This window comes from Octopus sinensis, linkage group LG12 (assembly GCF_006345805.1).
Source record: "Octopus sinensis linkage group LG12, ASM634580v1, whole genome shotgun sequence".
NCBI lineage: Eukaryota > Metazoa > Mollusca > Cephalopoda > Octopoda > Octopodidae > Octopus > Octopus sinensis.
In genome coordinates this window covers 31,849,857-31,868,154 of record NC_043008.1, presented here as the reverse complement: position 1 = coordinate 31,868,154, position 18,298 = coordinate 31,849,857, and the positions used below count along the sequence as shown (strand labels likewise).

The following is an 18,298-nucleotide window of genomic DNA, read 5'->3' as shown; positions in this document are numbered from 1 at the left end:
CCGCTACGTTCTGAGTTCAAATTCTGCCGAGGTCAACTTTGCCTTCCATGCTTTCGGGGTCGATAAATAAGTACCAGTTACGCACTGGGGTCGATATAATCGACTTAATCCGTGTGTTTGTCCTCTCTGTGTTTGTCCTCTTGTGGGTAGTAAAGAAATAGGTATTTCGTCTGCCGCTACGTTCTGAGTTCGAATTTCGCCGAGGTCGACTTTGCCTTTTATCCTTTCGGGGTCGATTAAATAAGTACCAGTTATGCACTGGGGTCGATATAATCGACTTAATACGTTTGTCTGTCCTTGTTTGTCCACTCTATATTTAACCCCTTGTAGGTAGTAAAGAAATAGGTATTTCGTCTGCCGTTACGTTCTGAGTTCAAATTCCGCCGGGGTCGACTTTTTTCTTTCATCCTTTTGAGGTCTATAATTTAAGTACCAGTTGCGTACTGGGGTCGATCTAATCGACTGGCCCCCTCCTTCAAAATTTCGGGCCTTGTGCCTAGAGTAGAAAGGAATAAAATTCATGGGATCTTGAAAGAGACTCATACAATTCTCCATGAGAAAAAACTGGTTCACAGAAAAATAATGAATTTTTCTCGAATATTTATCTTCAAGGCTTGTTTATTTATGTTGAAACACCTCAACGTATAGGAAACTGATTTCTCTTTAAATTAAAACCTTTGATTCTGATCGTGAATTATGAATCAACTCTGTTTCTATACAAATATCTCATAGGTTTGTAATCTTTATTTTTGTTCCATTGCAAAGTCCATGCTGAAATGATATATTTCGTAAGAGGCATCTTTTCTATTTAGCTGCCAGGGTCAATTTCTGTTCAAATTGATTTGATATGCAGTGTAATGATACACTTTTATAGGCTAATGAATGCCACGAAAATCATTTTCGCCATAAATCAATAAATAAAGAGTTTTTAGCAATTAAAGTTTGAAAATTTGGGATAATTCTAGCTAATCGTAAGCCACAGACACATTCATGCCTGTTTCCATAGTAACATTGTGTATGTGTGTGTGTGAGTGTGTGCGTATATATGTATGTATAAAAATTTATAAAGCAAGATGGAATGAACAGACTTATATATATATACTTGTGTGTATGATTATGTACCTACCTACCTACCTACCTACCTACCTACCTACCTACCTACCTACCTACCTACCTACCTACCTACCTACCTACCTACCCACCTACCTACCTACCTACCTACCAACACACATACACACATATAGTGTACTATATCGTTATTTATATTATTTACATTTGACGGATATTTGTCCTCATCTTGTTTGTTGTTAACACAACGTTTCGGCTGATATACACTTTAGCCTTCATCAGGTGCCTTGGGGAAATTTCGAACCCGGGTTCTCATTCCTAAGGTATTTTCGATGTTGCTGCTGCTGTTGTTGTTGTTGTTGTTGTTGTTGTTGTTGTTGTTATTATTATTATTATATTATTATTATTATTATTATTATTATTATTATTATTATTATTATTATCATTCAGGTCACTTCCTGGAATCGAACTCGGAATCTTGGGGTTGGTAGCCCGCGCTCTTAACCACTACGCCACAGGCATATCGCGTAGTGGTTAAGAGCGCGGGCTACTAAACCCAAGATTCCGAGTACGATTCCAGGCAGTGACCTGAATGATAATAGTAGTAGTAGTAGTAGTAGTAATAATAACATCGAAAAATACCTTAGGAATGAGAACCCGGGTTCGAAATTTCCCCAAGATACCTGATGAAGGCTGGAGGGTATATCAGCCGAAACGTTGTGTTAAAAACAAACAAGACGAGGACAAATATCCGAAAAATGTAAATAATGTACATAATTCCTCATCTCTTAAATATAAAACTGTATTTCGTTATTGGTAGGATCGCCAAACACAAGTACTCCAGCTAGCGAGAGATTAATATAAGTTAATAAACATAGGATTCAAATGTGCGCTACCATCAGTTTCATGCTCAGGTAATATATTAATTGGACGAGTTTGTATAGCGTGCCATGTATTATCCTGCAATCGTTCAGGCTCTAGATATACTTGGTCGCTCTGAGAAAAAGCGAGAAAGATCAAGATGAGCAAGAAAAAAGAAAGAAGCGAGAAAAAGAAAGCTTGTCCTTTTGGTCTTTCCGAAGAAGGAGTAACAATGTTTGGTAGTGGTGTTAGCCGTTCTCCGCCGGATTAAGTCCACCAATCATTGTTCACCCCACTTCTAACGGACCAAAGGGACACAACTCTTATCTCTCTTCTCACCAAGTTTCTCTCGTTACCTTCTTTCTTCCCGAGAAAATTAAATTAAACACACACACACACACACACACACACACACACACACACACACACACACATACAAATATATATATGTGTGTGTGATAGGAAATGATAGAAACGACATTCTTTATTTAAAATCACTAGAACTGCTTAGTACATAGGTGAAATGTTGTACAATCAGCATCTTACGTCCAAGGTGTAAAACGCGCCTTTTCAGGTGATTGTTCAAATAAATTCTTCGTTAGATTCTCTCGCCATTTCACTCAGTGTGATAATGCATACCCAGAGAGATGTGTGATTCTCTGCAGTTTACGAACAAAACTAAAACCATAGATATAGTGACAAACAAAATACAATTGCAATAAAAATATAAAATACATAACTAAAAAAAAAATTAAACGAAAGAAATGGGTCAGGTCGACGATAAATTACCATTTTATTTTAATGGTCAGATTATAACGAAGAAAGTTCTAAAAAGACTATAGAATAGAATGAAGGATAAAATACAACGTTTGGAATCGACAAAGTAATAAAGAGGTCAAGACTGACCAGTTCAGTACTTATCAACTATTTCCTTTTCTCTTTTGAGGATTTAAATTACCTTTCTTCTTTCGCGACAAAACAACTGGCCCTATCCTAGACTCGCATGAGCCTCTAATTAAAATTAATCTATTACCGTCTAGTTTTTATATGCTTCACTGAAACAATAAGAAAAAAGTGAAGTTAGTAGGTATCCTTAATCGCCCCCCCATCCATACAACCACTCTCAAGGTACTGTACATTGTTATCTATTTATCTATCTATCTATCTATCTATCTATCTCTACATACATACATACATACATACATACATACATACATACATACATACATATATACATACATACCTACATACATACATACATACATACATACATACATACACACACACACACACATACATACATACATATACATACATACATACATACATACATACATACATACATACATATATACATACATACCTACATACATACATACATACATACATACATACATACATACACACACACACACATACATACATACATACATACATACATACATACATACATACATACACACATGTATACTTAGTACCAATATTCACACTATTTCTACTTTTTATATTAATTTGTATTGATATATAGTTCAGCTTGTTGAGCAAAAAGTAGCAAAATCGTCTTCCTCGGATTGAGATGCAGCCATTAAACAAGGACTTAGATTTTCTTTAACATACTGAATATATTTCATTGCAAAACAGGAAATATATCAAGGTTAATGTTCCGAGGGAAACAAAGCATAAATCCCCAGCTTATAGTTGATCGAGTAGGTTATTTCGTAGTATTTGAATAGCTGAAATGGTTTTTAAGAGATTAGAATCCTCGATTTAAATCGGTATATACCTGGTTGCACAAAAGATGGAATTTCAGTAATGGTATAATTGGAAAAGAAATTAAACTTATTTACCAGAAAATTGTTGTCCAGTATTATCAACTTATACATTTTGCTGTTTGTGATGTACTGCATTCTGCAACGAGTGGAATTATGGTTGGAGAGTCTAAAGTAGAGACTGTAAGACTTGGCTCATGAAAATGGAAGACCTTATTTGTTAAAGAATTATCTAATTTTCACGGATGAATTTTCCCTATACTTTCAAAAAAAAAAAAAAAGCTACAAATCAATAATTGAGGAAGCTTGAACAACATGCAAAATATTTCACAAATCTTCTTTAAATTACGAGCAATTACAAAATTTTATGGTGAAGATGGGAATGAATTTAAACTTTTATTTGTTTGTAAAACGCTCTGTGATAATCTTAAACTAGGACAGAAACGTTTCCAAAAGAAGAAAAATGCACCCCAAGGCTCTTAAAAGGGTTTGATCCATAGAAACAGCATCAGATACTAAGTGTGAAATACTCTACAAAATCTCATGGGTAGTCTTCGATAATTTAAATAACCATCAATCCAGTTTTTATTGAGGTAGAATTTTGCTGTCATTCAAATATATCAGCATCTTTTAAAACATTTATTCTTAAACGAGACAAACGAAAACTTTTACTCTCGCATCGTTTCTCTCTCACTGAGATTTGTCAGAATATGTCACGCCCTCTGCTTCTTCTAAAAGAATGTGGAAAGCAATCACTTGGAAGGTTATATACAAAGAATTTCATGAGTTCTAAGAAATGATTGCTGGTGGCGGTTAACTGGCTCAGTGCGATCAGGCCTAAAATAAGGAAGCAATCATGGAAAATCTAAAATTCAAACTTAAACCAAGTGATAAAAATACCGATATGAATAGTGAACTAAAATGCTTTGAATTTAGAGAAGCTAGAAGTAGAAATAACTATACAAATCTGATGTTTTATATGTAATCAAACTATATTTGCCTACCCTACAGAGTCACACGTCCCGTATGGTTCCAACTCATCCCTTCGTATACGATTGTAGCAGATAGTAAGATGTTTTGTTATGAAGTCAGCTAAAAGCAGCCACATGACTAATTTTCGTACCTTGTCTAAAAAAAACCCGCATATTTGCTCATTTGAGCCTATCATCAAATATGGAAATAGTTCTTTTCAATCCCGAAAGCCTGGTTGCTATTATGAAGCAGACATTGAGGCCAAGACGCAGGCAGGTAGTTGACAAGTAGCTGATAAATATGAACATGATGCGAACGCAGTCTTAGAAGCCCCCATTAAGTTAATCCGAAGTTCACTGACTAACAGAACAAGCAAAGACTACGTAACTCTCTTTTTCCTTCTTCAGCCAATGCAAGTACCCCACAAGACCAGAATCCTCATGATAATGTTCCCGCAGCTCACTTTTGTTTCTTTATCTTTACATATACTGAATTCATATTTGCGACAGAATGACAACGAATATGCTTTCTCATCCACATTCGCAATAAATTTATTTTGGAAACAAAACAACAAACATTATACTTTTTAAACAACACATTACTGATTCAGTTATTATATATCTATGGAGAATTTTCTTCAATGATGAATTTTTAAATATTTCATGTCACTAAAACTTTTGTTTCTTTTTTTTTTTTAGCAAGAAATTTGATCTCCGTACATCACAAAGCTAAATGTTTGTTCTAACGAAAAGAGAACAGACACTAATTTAAGTTGGTTAGCAGGAAATTTTTCTGTGAATTTTTCCTAAACTTTGATCTTTTTGTTGTGTCTAGTGATATTGATTCGGGGTTCTTAACAAAAGTACTTTTGCATTCATTTATTTTCTTCTATTTTGTCAGTATATTTAAGTTGTCATGCTTATTGACGTCTTCGGCGTATCTGTCGCCATATTGAATGGACATGTATTAGATATGATCTTTCTGTTTGTGTAAATCCTTGTTCATCTGGAGAATTTTTACATTCATGACTTTCACCCTCTGAACATTTCTTTAACTTGAATTGTCTAAACATTCATAATTAATTTAGACTGGATTCGCAGCTTTTAGAAGACTTTTCCTGCGCCATTTTCTTTTGTAGATATCACCTGAGTTATGTTATAACCTACTTTTTATTCCAGAATGTTGCATTATGAAGTTAGGACATTTTGACTTATTTTATTCACAAGAGAAAATATGCGCTTTCTGTCTCTAACATAAAACGTCTCCTTATACTTTTTGAAAGATTATTTTAAAAACAAACATTAAAATTTTATTCATGATAGAACAATCAAATATTAAAACTTCTCAATATCACTGCTACAAAGTTCGCACATCAAACGCAAAACAAAACATAAATAAATTTTCTTGCCTTTTATTATCTTTTAAATAACTGCATGTTATACAAAAGCGGAATAAGTTTTTATATACAAAATAAATATAGGGTAACCAAATTTTATTACTATGTAGAGGCTCCGTTAGTTTCGACGATGAGTGTTCAGTTGTTTAATTAACTGAATTTCTACTCATGAAATGAACGTGTGAGTGTCTGAGTATTCCTCAGATACATCTCGTAAGATAATTCTCAGGCAAAATCAACGTGACATAATGTGATGAGACAGGAACATGTTTAGATTACAAGTACAATCCAAGTACATGAGTGGTATTTTATTTATCCACTCTGAAAGGGTGCTCGTTCTCCCACAAACCAAAAAAAGCCCAAAATTACAAGATTTCACAAACAAGAACACACATGAACATTTAACAGAAACAAACGAAAAGAATAATAAAAAAAAGGAAAACATAAAAAACTGAGGTGACTTCACCAAGCAAAGTGAAAAAGAAAATCTTTGATAATTTATGTTAGCTTTTTCAAAAAAATGTTCAATGACGTTGCCTGGATCGTGGGGCACGAATAGCCATCATTTCATCTTTTCTTTTATTAATCATACATCTGCTCATTCGATTTTTTCTTTTATTCGGCCCTACTTGTAATATCATGTGTCATCCCTTGTGGACAATAAAAAGAATAAATACGTAGTAGGCGGCGTGGTATGTTCGCTTTCGTGTTACAGGCTGTTATAATTTTATTACCTGAAGTTTATGGTTGAATTGCCATTGATTTTGTTGCAGGCTTTGCCTTTTGGGATTACCTGTTTTAAAAAAATTGTTTAAAAACTGTTAGTGTTTTGCGGCACATTGTTAGCCTTCACAGGCTTGTTTCATGTTGGTTTTCTCGTTTGGTGGGTGAAGCGTTTACATTTTGTGTAGAGTGTCCTACACAAAATGGATGACGACGCATTTTACGAGCTCTGGGAAAGCGAGGATGAGACGGACTACACAAGTTATTCTGGAGACAGTACGGATGATTATGCGGCCGCGGCACAAAGAAAGATGAAATGTTACAACATCGAGCCTGAAGCAGTCAAGAAGTTCCAGTCATTTCTTCAAGGGGTGGGGGGAGACAACATGAGGCTAAATCCCCTCACCCACCCAAGGAGGTGATGCAAGGAGTTAAGAGAAGAACAATTGTTTATAGGACGCTATCTTTGAAGACCAGAAAAATAGGGATAGCGTCAATAGAGGATATTGAAAAGGCATTAAAACCTATTATGTATAAATTGGCGTACGTTAAGCGCGGAAGAAAGTTTGGAACGGTGGAGATGCAGTTTGTAGCTGAGAGCGAGGCCAAGATGGACTCAGCAACCACCCTGCAGATAAGCGAATTAGCTCTTTTACTGTTATATCTGGCAAAAGAACGACGAAAATAATGATAAACGGGTTCGACCCAGAAATCAAACCAAGGTGGCTCCTGGCGGCGGAAGAGGCTACACTATTGAATTTGGAAGAAAAAAGTACCCAGAACTGGTGTGGCAGGGACATAAGAGCAACAATCCAGGCCACAATAACAGATATTGATAGCATACCGGAGTTCGTCATCCTTCCGGATGATACAAGAGTGAAGGTCCCTGTTCAGGGCTTCGAGTGTGGGCAAAAGGGACACATAAGAAAAACGTGTCCCCAGGGCCTACAACCTGAAACACAGGGAAAAAGCCAGACGGTGGCTAGTATGCAGCAACAGAGAATGGAAGAGGAGGAGAAGCAGGAGGGGTGATGGTGAAGACAGAGAAAGACACACCGTCTACTTCAAAGACTACGGAGCGGAAGGTGAAGCAGCAGGAGGAGACGGTGGAAGGAGAGGGACAGTCATGGCGGAAGAAGTAGCACCGTTGACAACTTCTACAAATGTAAGTGACGGTGAATGGCAGGTGGCTGGGGGGGAAGGAAAAAAAAGAAAATTACCCATTCCTCCTTCTTACAAACCAAAAAAGCCAAAAGTTACAAGACCTTACAAACAAGAACAGACATGAATATTTAACAGAAACAAACGAAAAGAATAAAAAAAGAAAAATACAAAAAGACTGGGGTGACTTCACCAAACAAAGTGAAAAAGAATAACTTTGACAATTTATGTTAGTTTAAAAAAAAAATGTTCAATGATGTTATCTGGGTCGTGGGGCACGGATGGCCATCATTTCATCTTTTCATTTATTAATCATACATCTGCTCATTCGACTTTTTCTTTTTTTCGGCCCACATATAATGTCCTGTATCGTCCCCTCTTTGTTGGCCCCTTGTGGACAATAAAAAGAATAAGTAATATGCTGTCATGAGATAGTCGTGTCTTTACTGGTTTTACTTAGTATACTGTATACCGAAGTGGGCATTATAATAATCCATTTAAAAAAAGATTGTAACGCTTAGTCAAAGTGAAAACTGGTTATTGTAGTCAAAATTTATTGCTACAAGATCAATCACCCCAAAAATCCAGCCAAATTTTATTATTAGTGCACGGTAGAAGCTGACAAGAATGTAAAGAGAGGAGAAGTTGCGTCAAAATTTTTAACAAAAAAATTCTTCTATGTGTATACATGACCTTGTTGCATAACAGAACACGTGAATGATATTAAAAAATGCCAGTACATTTACTGTCAGACAAAGCAAATAATTTCATACGTTTTTCTCTTCTCGAAAGAAGGATGAGTGAAAGGTCATGTGAGTCACTTAATGTAAGCATAATTTAATGACAGGATTTAGCCAAAACAATTGCATTTCATTCAGAAACAAAATACTTGCTTCCTGTTGGTAGACACTTTGACCTGTCTTCCATTTCCAATAACAATTAGTTCTTTAGAATCGACGAGTGTCTGTCTATCTGTCCTTGTCTTTTCTCTTTTCCACCTTTGTCTGGAATTTTGCGCTTACAGAAATTGTAAAGTACGATGACTAACTTCAGAATACGGTTTACGATTTTGACCTAACGGAGACGCAGATATATTTTAATAAATTATAAACTTCACTTTCTTCTAATTCAAAAAACCGCTTGTCGGTGTTTTAGCTAAAATCATTGTAGAACTGACAATTTTAAAATATATAAATCATGATATGTATGTATGTGTTATGTGAATTATTGTTATGCAAATTGTGCTATGATTAGAGTGACTTCCTTTGATATAAAAGGCATGCACATTTGATGATCAAAGAGAGAGAGAGAGAGAGAGAGAGAGAGGAGAGAGAGAGAGAGAGAGAGAGAGAGGCCATTTTGTATAGTATACGTTGAATCGAGAATATCGTGGATAACACTACAAGATGCTTGTACCAATGACGAAAAAAAATTGTACTTAACATGGGTGATTTTCCTTGATTGGGATCAGAGAGCAAATTCGCATTATCACCCTTAAACTATAATTTGTTCCCAACAATTTTGGAGCAATTGATGTAGTCCACTTGAGTTCCACTGCAACAATACAGCAGTTACCTTTTCGCCTGCGACTATCATCTTTCATGGTACGCCATGTTTGATCCATAACAGTTGCTCTGTATTTTGCGTGTTCAAAGATGTTTTCTGCATTTTAACAACACCAACATTTTGTGTGTAAATATCCCGATATAAAATAAAATTATTTATGATACTAAATAAGCGTCTGAAATTCTTGGCTTCAGTACATGAGGCATTGATGTTACTTCGGCACGTGGAAGGCCGATAGTGCCATTTCCTTTCAGCTTTGCACCGCATCTCGACGTCTGTGAACGATTAACTAGTATCATTGGACAACATCCAACACGCTTTACTGTTGTGGACTATGACTGGAAATTTGTTTCTTTGAACCAGCAATTACTGGTGATACATAACAATCAAAGAAACTAATTTCTAAATCTCGAAGAAGTTGCTGAATAATCTATAGAGAAAGAAATTTATGAAAAGACGAATACGAATTGGGAAGGATACCAGATATGGAAAGATACTTGAAACCGGACAGATTGAATGCCGACCCAAACTCCACAAATGCTGACAAGATTTTAAATCATTGGTTTAGAACTTTCACCAACTTTATAGATCAGGGCAGGAAGGTAGAATTATCGATAAACTCAATCTTTTGATTAATTATGTGGAACCGAACGTATAAAAATTCATTAGTGAAGTTAAGAACTATGAACAAGCTGTAAACACACTAAAGAGTGTGTATATTAAACCTAAGAACATCATAATGACACGCCATCTTTTGGCCACAAGAAGACAAACCCGGAGAATCTCTAGAACAGTACTTAAACGAACTCAAAATACTTGCGAAAGACTGTGACTTTATTGCAGTGAATGCTGAGCAGCACCGGTATGAAATAATTCAAGATGCGTTTATAAATGGACTCATTTCGAATCAAATAAGACAGAGACTATTAGAAAACAAAAGTGTCGATCTTAGTACGGCTTATGATCAAGCACGTTCGCTAGATGTGGCGCAACAGGGTTCCAGTGTCTTTTCAAACTCTGAGTGTCCCTACTTCAGTCTAACGGCACACACCGGAGTCAAGCCAATTGATTCCTCTAAGCCAGAAGAAAAACACTCTGCCGCGATCCAAAAAGGAAAACCCTCTCTTGGTTTTGAGGCTATTCCAGACACCCGCAGACTCGTTGTCCTGCGCGGAAAGCAGTCTGTCACAAATGCAAAAAAAAAAAAACACAATCTACGATTGGCAGTATCAGCATCAGCAGGTTCACCCTTCCGAGTAACCTCCATAGTTATACTGAACAATACTTACAAATCCGAAGCATTAATTGATAGCGGTAGCACTGACAAGAGCTTCATCAGTGAGAGGCTAGTGAACATACTCAACATCAAAACGGTCAACATCAAAATGGTGATTGACTATTCAGAGACAACGAATATACACAGCTTGATGCCTACCCTCTTCCTAAAATCGATAAGTTAGTAAACGCTATTGCCCACTATAAAGTTTACAATAGACTTATGTCCAGCATACCATCAGATTTCTCTATCAGATCGTCGATTCACAGCCTTTGAAGCTGACGGTAAATTATGGCATTATATAGGATGCCATTCAGAGTAACTAATGGCAGTGCATGTTTCCAGCGTATAATGGATGACTTTGTGAGTAAATACAAACTGCGAGATACGTTCCCATTCATAGACAATCTAACCATATGTGAGAAAGATCAAAATGATCACGATATGAATTTAGAAAAATTCGAAATAGCAGCAAAAAGTGAGGGGCTCACCATGAATGAAGAGAAATGCGTTTACTCAACAACACTTGACTTTCTTGGATACCGTATCTCGCACAATACCCTCAGCCCTGACCCAGAAAGGCTTGCTCCACTCCTCAATCTTCCTATACCAACCGACCAGAAATCATTAAAACGAATAGTCGGTATGTTTTCTCATTATGCTAAGCGGATGTCCAAATTTTCTGACAAAATATATCATCTCAATAATGTATCAAAATTGCCTCTGAACAACCAACAAAAGCATTTCAGTCATTGAAGATAGAATTAGCTAATGCTGGCATTCAAATGGTAAATGAGAACATTCCATTTATTGTTGAGACGGATGCTTCAGATTTTGCTATATCTGCAACAATAAATCAAGATGGAGGACCAGTCGCATTCCATTCAAGCGCGCTACAAGGTAGCGAAGAGTACCACTCCTCTGTTGAAAAGGAAGCCCAAGCAATTATCGAATCAATTCATCATTGGAGACTCTTTCTGCTAGGTAGACATTTCACATTAATTACTGATCATTCATATATAATTATGAAGCGACGAGCAAAATTAAAAGTGATAAAATTATGAGGTGGCGCACTGCGTTATCTCCATACCCATATGATATTCACTATCACCCAGGATCCAATAATATCGCTCCGGATGCATTCACTTGGGTACGCTGTCCAGCAATCAGTTCACATTCACTTTATGAGTTACATGCATCACTGTGCCATCCCAGTAAAATATGCCTTCTTCATTTCGTTCGCAGTAGGAATCTTCCATATTCGTTGGAGAACGTGAAACAAATTTGTAGGAATTGCTCTATATGTCACCCACCAAAGTATATTTGCTCACGTAGATCATGCGGAAAGTAACACTAATACAAAGCAAACTAAACAGTAGCATAAAGTGATTCCCCTTTAAATTGTAGATCACACGACAAAGCGACACGTCTCTTTTTCTTAAGAAATGATGTGAATTCAGTGCTGGTTTCTTGTAAAAATGCAACTGTTTTCTTATGCAACTGCCTTTGTCCCCTGTTTGATTACATTGTAAAAATCTTAGCCAACATCTTACGGGCTTTTAGAAATTGAAAAGTAAACTAAAAAAAGTAACCGAAAGTAATCTTCCTAGTAGATCACACGCCAAAGGAGCATCTACACACATACACACAGACATACATATACATAGATACACTTACACATACATACATATATATGTATATGTATACATAAACACACATATACACATATGTACACAAATATATACATATCTTCGATAATATCTTTAGGAATATATGTTTATTTTGGACTTCCGGTAGCACATGCGCAATGATAAACAGTAATCTCTTTCATACAGCCCCCGGCTAGAGTGAAGTGTTCATAACCAGACTATAGTTTATGCGAATGCTCGTTTTAATTTCTATTTGGTAAACATTGCAAGTTCGAATATCTCTACAAGTTCATTTGCCATTTGTGCGTGATAGAAATCATTCAAAAGTTTTCATTGATCTTTCCTTACACGTTTATTATCGCTAACAGCATGTTTTCTTTCTGCTTCTTTAACCCTTCGTTAGTCACATGGGGTGTATTGTCATCCCCAATTTTTTTTTAAATGTTCGTAATTTCTAATTGGCAACATACTTTTCTTGCTCCCTTCCTCTCGTCTTCTGACTCAATGAGGTTGCAGCAGGTGTGGTACAGTCGCGGTTCAGTTGTTGTAGGAGGTAGACTTCATTTTTATCTAGTCACCCCACGTCAGTCACGTGGGGTGACTATATACATTAGTATATTGTAACGGTGATTGCCAGTTATGTTATTTTTTAACATTATAGATATTTTTAAAAAATTCACAAAATAGTGGGTATTTTCAAAATAAATGTGATCTAACTCTAAATTTTTTTAGTTTTTCATTAATTTTATAATTGATTTTATTGTATTGTTTTATAATAATTTCAATCAGCAGTGATTGCAGATATATCCTGAACCAACAGAATGAGGATATTTTACATAATACTAAAACTATAAACATTTTTGTTTTGGGGGGTGTAAACACCCCATGTAACTACTAATCATGTTCGGAAAGGCCAGGTCACTAACGAAGGGTTAACACTAATAATACCTTGTATGTATGTGCACATATATAAATAAATGTATATATTGGCATTCTTTCGATATAACTCGACAAGGTCGAGACATTTCACTTCGGTATTTCTGTGGGTTGTGGAGTATAGATATAACGAAATTATGCCAGCAATGTCTCATTTTAAACTTGAAGAAAAAAAGCCTTCCATATTTGTTCTTAACTGTTCCATGTCTGTATGCAAAATCCGCAAATTTCCAAGCAGAAAACAGAATCGAACTGTCATTTGCTTCCACGGAAATACCCGAAGTGAAGTGTTTTGATTTTGTCGAGTTATATCGAAAGAATGCCTATATATATCTATATAACACACACACACACACATACACACACACATATCTATGTAAGTATGTATGCATTTATGTATGTATGTATGTATGCATGTATGTATGTATGTATGTATGTATGTATGTATGTATGTATGTATGTATGTATGTATGTATGTATGTATGTATGTATGTATGCATGCATGTATGCCCTCCCATGGGCAGTCTATTGTAGTCTGCTGAAGATGTGTGGTCAGCAACATGCTGGAAATGTTTTCACTCATCTAAGAGGTATTTGAGAAATTTTGAACAGGTGGTGGTATTGTCAAGGTTTTGGTTAATTTCATGTTTTCCTTTATATTAAATTATTGTTGTTTATCAGCTGTCATACATTTCAGAGGAAACATTTTTAAAAGGCATGTTTCAATCTTTCGATAATTTTTCGACAAATATTTTAGGTTAGGACAAAATATTAGTTTCAAATTTTGGCACAAGGCCAGAAATTTTAGGGAGGGGGTAAGTCAACTACATCGATCCCAGTGTTCAACTAGTATTTGCTTACTTGATCCCGAAGGGATGAAAGACAAATTCGACCTCGGTGGAATTTGAACTCAGAACATAAAAGCGAAGTGGCACTTAGCGTGCTAACGATTTTGTCAGTTCGCCGCCTAATGGTTAGATAGAACAAAATAAACCGTTCTTTATCGGATTATACTTACTTCAGTAGGCTAAAATTATTGTAGCCTGCAGAAGACTGATTAGAAACGTGAGGGCAAACTCTTTCTAGCGAAGTGTTCGTTGAAAATATACCAACACATATGGAGCTGAGGCTTTCTAAAGCATAAACTTGCGTCTTCACTGTGTTTTCAACTAAAAGTAGTTGGCTGTGAAAGGATTATCTTTTATCTTTTACTTGTTTCGGCCATTAGACTGCGGCCATGCTGGGACACCGTATTGAAGACTTTTAAAAAAAAGACCTGGTACTAATTCTATGAGTGTCTTTAGCCGTATCGTTAAGTTACGGGAACGTACACACACTAATGCCGGTTGTCAAGCGGTGGTGGGGGACAAACACAGACACCAGGACGGACGGCCATACACACACACACACACACACACACACACACACACGACGGGCTTCTTTCAGTTTACGTCTACAGAATCCACTCATAATGCTTTGATCGACTCGAGGCTATGGTAGAAGGCATTTGCCCAAAATTCCACACAATAGGATTGGACCTGGAACCATGTGGTTAGAAAGCAAGCTACTTACCACACAGCCACGCCTGCACCTATGGTATAAAGTCTGTTCAGATGGTGGATAAAGAGAACTTAAAAGCAAATCTGTGATATAAGGTCTTGATAATTTTTAGGCATACAATTAAATGTTTAAATAGATCAAATTATTGATATGTACGCGTATATGCACAAATGTTCATTTCTATCTTTTGGCAAACATGTAAAAGCCGACTGAAGAAGTTTAATAAGAATGGAATATAATGGAATTGTCACCATCTTTGCCAAATATGTGACTATCTTTCTCTTCATCACATTACCTATTTCCAATTTAAATTGAGTGGGTCGATTAAAATTTCTTGATTTTGAATCGTTACGTACTCCTGTCTTTAGTTTAAATCCCGCAAACACTGGTTTGAGTTTCGATTAATTTAAGGTTATCTTGTTTGCCACATTAAGTGATGTTAGTCCTTTGTTCATTAACTCACTTGCCAGCTGATGACAGATTAGGTTTTTCACATTATCTTGATGACATTTAACAAATCTGCTCTATGCTGATTTGCTAAGGTTGTCAACGTTCAAGGACATCTCCAAAACACAATAGACACACTATACTGCCGCGATAAATTTATCCGTATCTTTTACGAAGATATATATTTCTCTCTTTTGTGTTTTACTTGTCATTGGATAGCGGCCAAGGTGGGACATCACCTTCATGGATCTTAGTCTAAGAAATCGAACGCAGTACTTATGTTTTTGTTTTAAGTCTGGTAATTATTCTATCGATCCTTTTGGTTGAAACGCTAAGCTACGGGGACGTAAACAAATGAAAACTGCTTACTAAACGGTGAGGCTGGGACAAATATAGAGACAAAAACAGACAGATTGACAGATGCACGCACACACACACACACACACACACATGCACATATATATATAAAGGATCAAAGGTCCTTTCCGAGCCATAGGCTCATAAGGCCAGTTTCCTGGATTCTGTGACGTATATATTTCCTTCACCTGGATGTGACGCCGGTCCGTCGCAGGTATTACTCGCTTCTGCCAGCTCATTGGATCGGAGCAATCAAAGCTCTATGAATTGGAATCACAATCTTACCATCGTGATTACAATTTCCTCACCACTAAGCAACATTCCCCCACACACGGACACAGACACAAACAAACACATACACACATACATATATGTGAAGGATTTCTACGCAGTTTCCGACAACCAAATTCATTCACAGGGCATTGGTTGGTCCGGCGCAATAGTAGGCCACTGGGCAAATCAATGCATTGGGTGCTATATTTATTGACAGCAAGCCACAACATACATAGATCAGAATTGGACCCTAGACCCGTGACGCCTCTTGTCAAGTAACACAGTGTGTCCATGCGTTAAGGCAGTACTGGAGTAGGTATTATATGATTTTTTACTATGTTTATGTAAGTATATGAATATGCGAGTATGTATGTATGTATGTGAGTACGTGCATCGTGACTGAAAAGATGTATAAACAAAAAGAAGAATGATTTCTCAAAATTCGTCGAGATTCATTTGGCAAAAACACAAAAGAATTTGTCGCAGTTTCGGAGAGTGAATAGTTTTGCGGGCAGTGCGACGCACAGATGCAACATTCGCGTTTCGGACGATAGTTTCGTGGGTGTCGTACAACCGATGTTAAACTGTGCACTTTGTAAGAATATTTCGCTTTCTCTTAGCATTATAGGTTGTATCATTGGCCTGAGCAGCTGCAGCTCTACTTGGGCGAACCACTTGGAAGATTCTAAGTTTCTGTTTTATTTTTGTGTGGGAATGTAGAGTGACTTGCTAAGTCGATAGCTTAAGTCGCCAACTAAGCAATCTCTCAAGAGTCGGAATGAAGTACATGACCTCATGCAAGCATGCAAAAGAAGTCATTGAATGATGATGATGAAGCTCCGATTAAATTAGTCGAGTTGAAATGCTGTAAGACACAGAATGTGGAGCCGATAGTTGTGTAGTATGTGGTTCGTTGTGTAATGGCCTGACACCATCAGGTAAAGTACTGAAGTTGTGATAGGCATCGACGTGGCGAAGGTTTGATAGAATCACAGTTTGGACGTGAAATAATGATTACAAGTATTCGGAGTACGTGCATGTGTGGGTGTGTGTGCGAGAGAGAGAGAGAGAGAGAGACTGTGTGTGTGTGGTGTGTGTGAGAGAGAGAGAGAGACTGTGTGTGAGAGAGAGAGAAAAAACTGTGTGTGTGTGTGTGTGTGTGTGTGCGTGCGTGTGTGGTGTGCGTGTGTGTGATGTGTGTGTGTGTGTGTAGATGCAAGAAATAACAACGCACTCTGATAAAAAGACCCAGTTTACAGTGAAATTTATTAGAAAACAAATGAGGTTGCTTATAACTTCAGGTTTCACCAGTCCGAAAGCTTGCTCAAGCGATGTGCCAGGACACAGTGTCTGTAAGTATTCATATTTATTAAAATTCTGTAAAATGTTTGGAGGTGAGCAAGAAAATCTGTTTTAAACAAGATGATTTTGGTAGGTTTTGAAACTTAATAGACGCGATGCTTGTTAGTATTTCGAGTTGAAAGGACTTTAAATAGATAAACATGGAGGAACAAAAATATTCTAGTTGTGTAGTTAATTTGATTCTGATTAAAATTGAATTGAAAATTTGGAATATGGGTAATACCAAATGATAGAAAACAAATGGTCAAATACGAGTTAAAAACTGTTGTAGGAACGGTGTGTCATGTGTATGACTATATGTATACATATACATATATATATGTATAAATTATATATACATATACGTATATACATATATACACACATACATATATCTATATGTATATATGCGCTCATGTAGTAGAGAGCAGAAGATTCAAGCTTCCTCTCGGCCCTCTCATGCAGAGGAACATGCAGCTAGAGGGTGAGTTGAATGGGCTGCACTATAATTGGACTGGTGCTTTGTTTATCGACTCCGAAAGGATGAAAGGGAAAGTTGACCTCGACGGGATTTGAACTCAGAGCGCAGAGAACTGGACAAATGTACCGCATTATATCCATCTTTTTAACAACTTTGTCAATCGACCGCCATAAAAAAACTACCCCAGATGCTGTAATTAAGTTAGACTTGGCTTGGGCCAATAATGACCAAAAGCTGCCTAAGCTAAGTTACTTACATGCAAATATATATATATATATATATATATATATGCACTTGTCTACTAACCAACGTTGGTAACCAACATATAAAGTAGTAAATTACGCCTGTTTTTCTGATGATCTGGCGTATAAAATGATTATGCAACCGTCCTTTGTCACGATTACCATAACATTCTAGTATACGCTGGTGAAATACGTGTAATGATTATGTAATATATGGTGC

General features: G+C 36.6%; 1 protein-coding gene across 1 annotated transcript; it reads left to right on the top strand.

Moving 5' to 3' along the window:
• The first annotated feature begins 6,992 nt into the window (after positions 1 to 6,992).
• Positions 6,993 to 10,976, top strand: LOC115217881. The gene is made up of 2 exons (XM_029787600.1): positions 6,993 to 7,065; positions 10,282 to 10,976. The coding sequence occupies exons 1-2, from the start codon at positions 6,993 to 6,995 to the stop codon at positions 10,974 to 10,976; spliced, it is 768 nt and encodes a 255-aa protein (XP_029643460.1).
• Positions 10,977 to 18,298: the final 7,322 nt, after the last annotated feature.

Coding starts and splice junctions, on each gene's coding strand:
- LOC115217881 (XM_029787600.1), top strand. CDS start 6,993: ATGGATGACGACGCATTTTACGAGCTCTGGGAAAGCGAGGATGAGACG. Junction 7,066..10,281: donor CACAAGTTATTCTGGAGACA/GTACGGATGATT, acceptor TTTGGCCACAAG/AAGACAAACCCGGAGAATCT.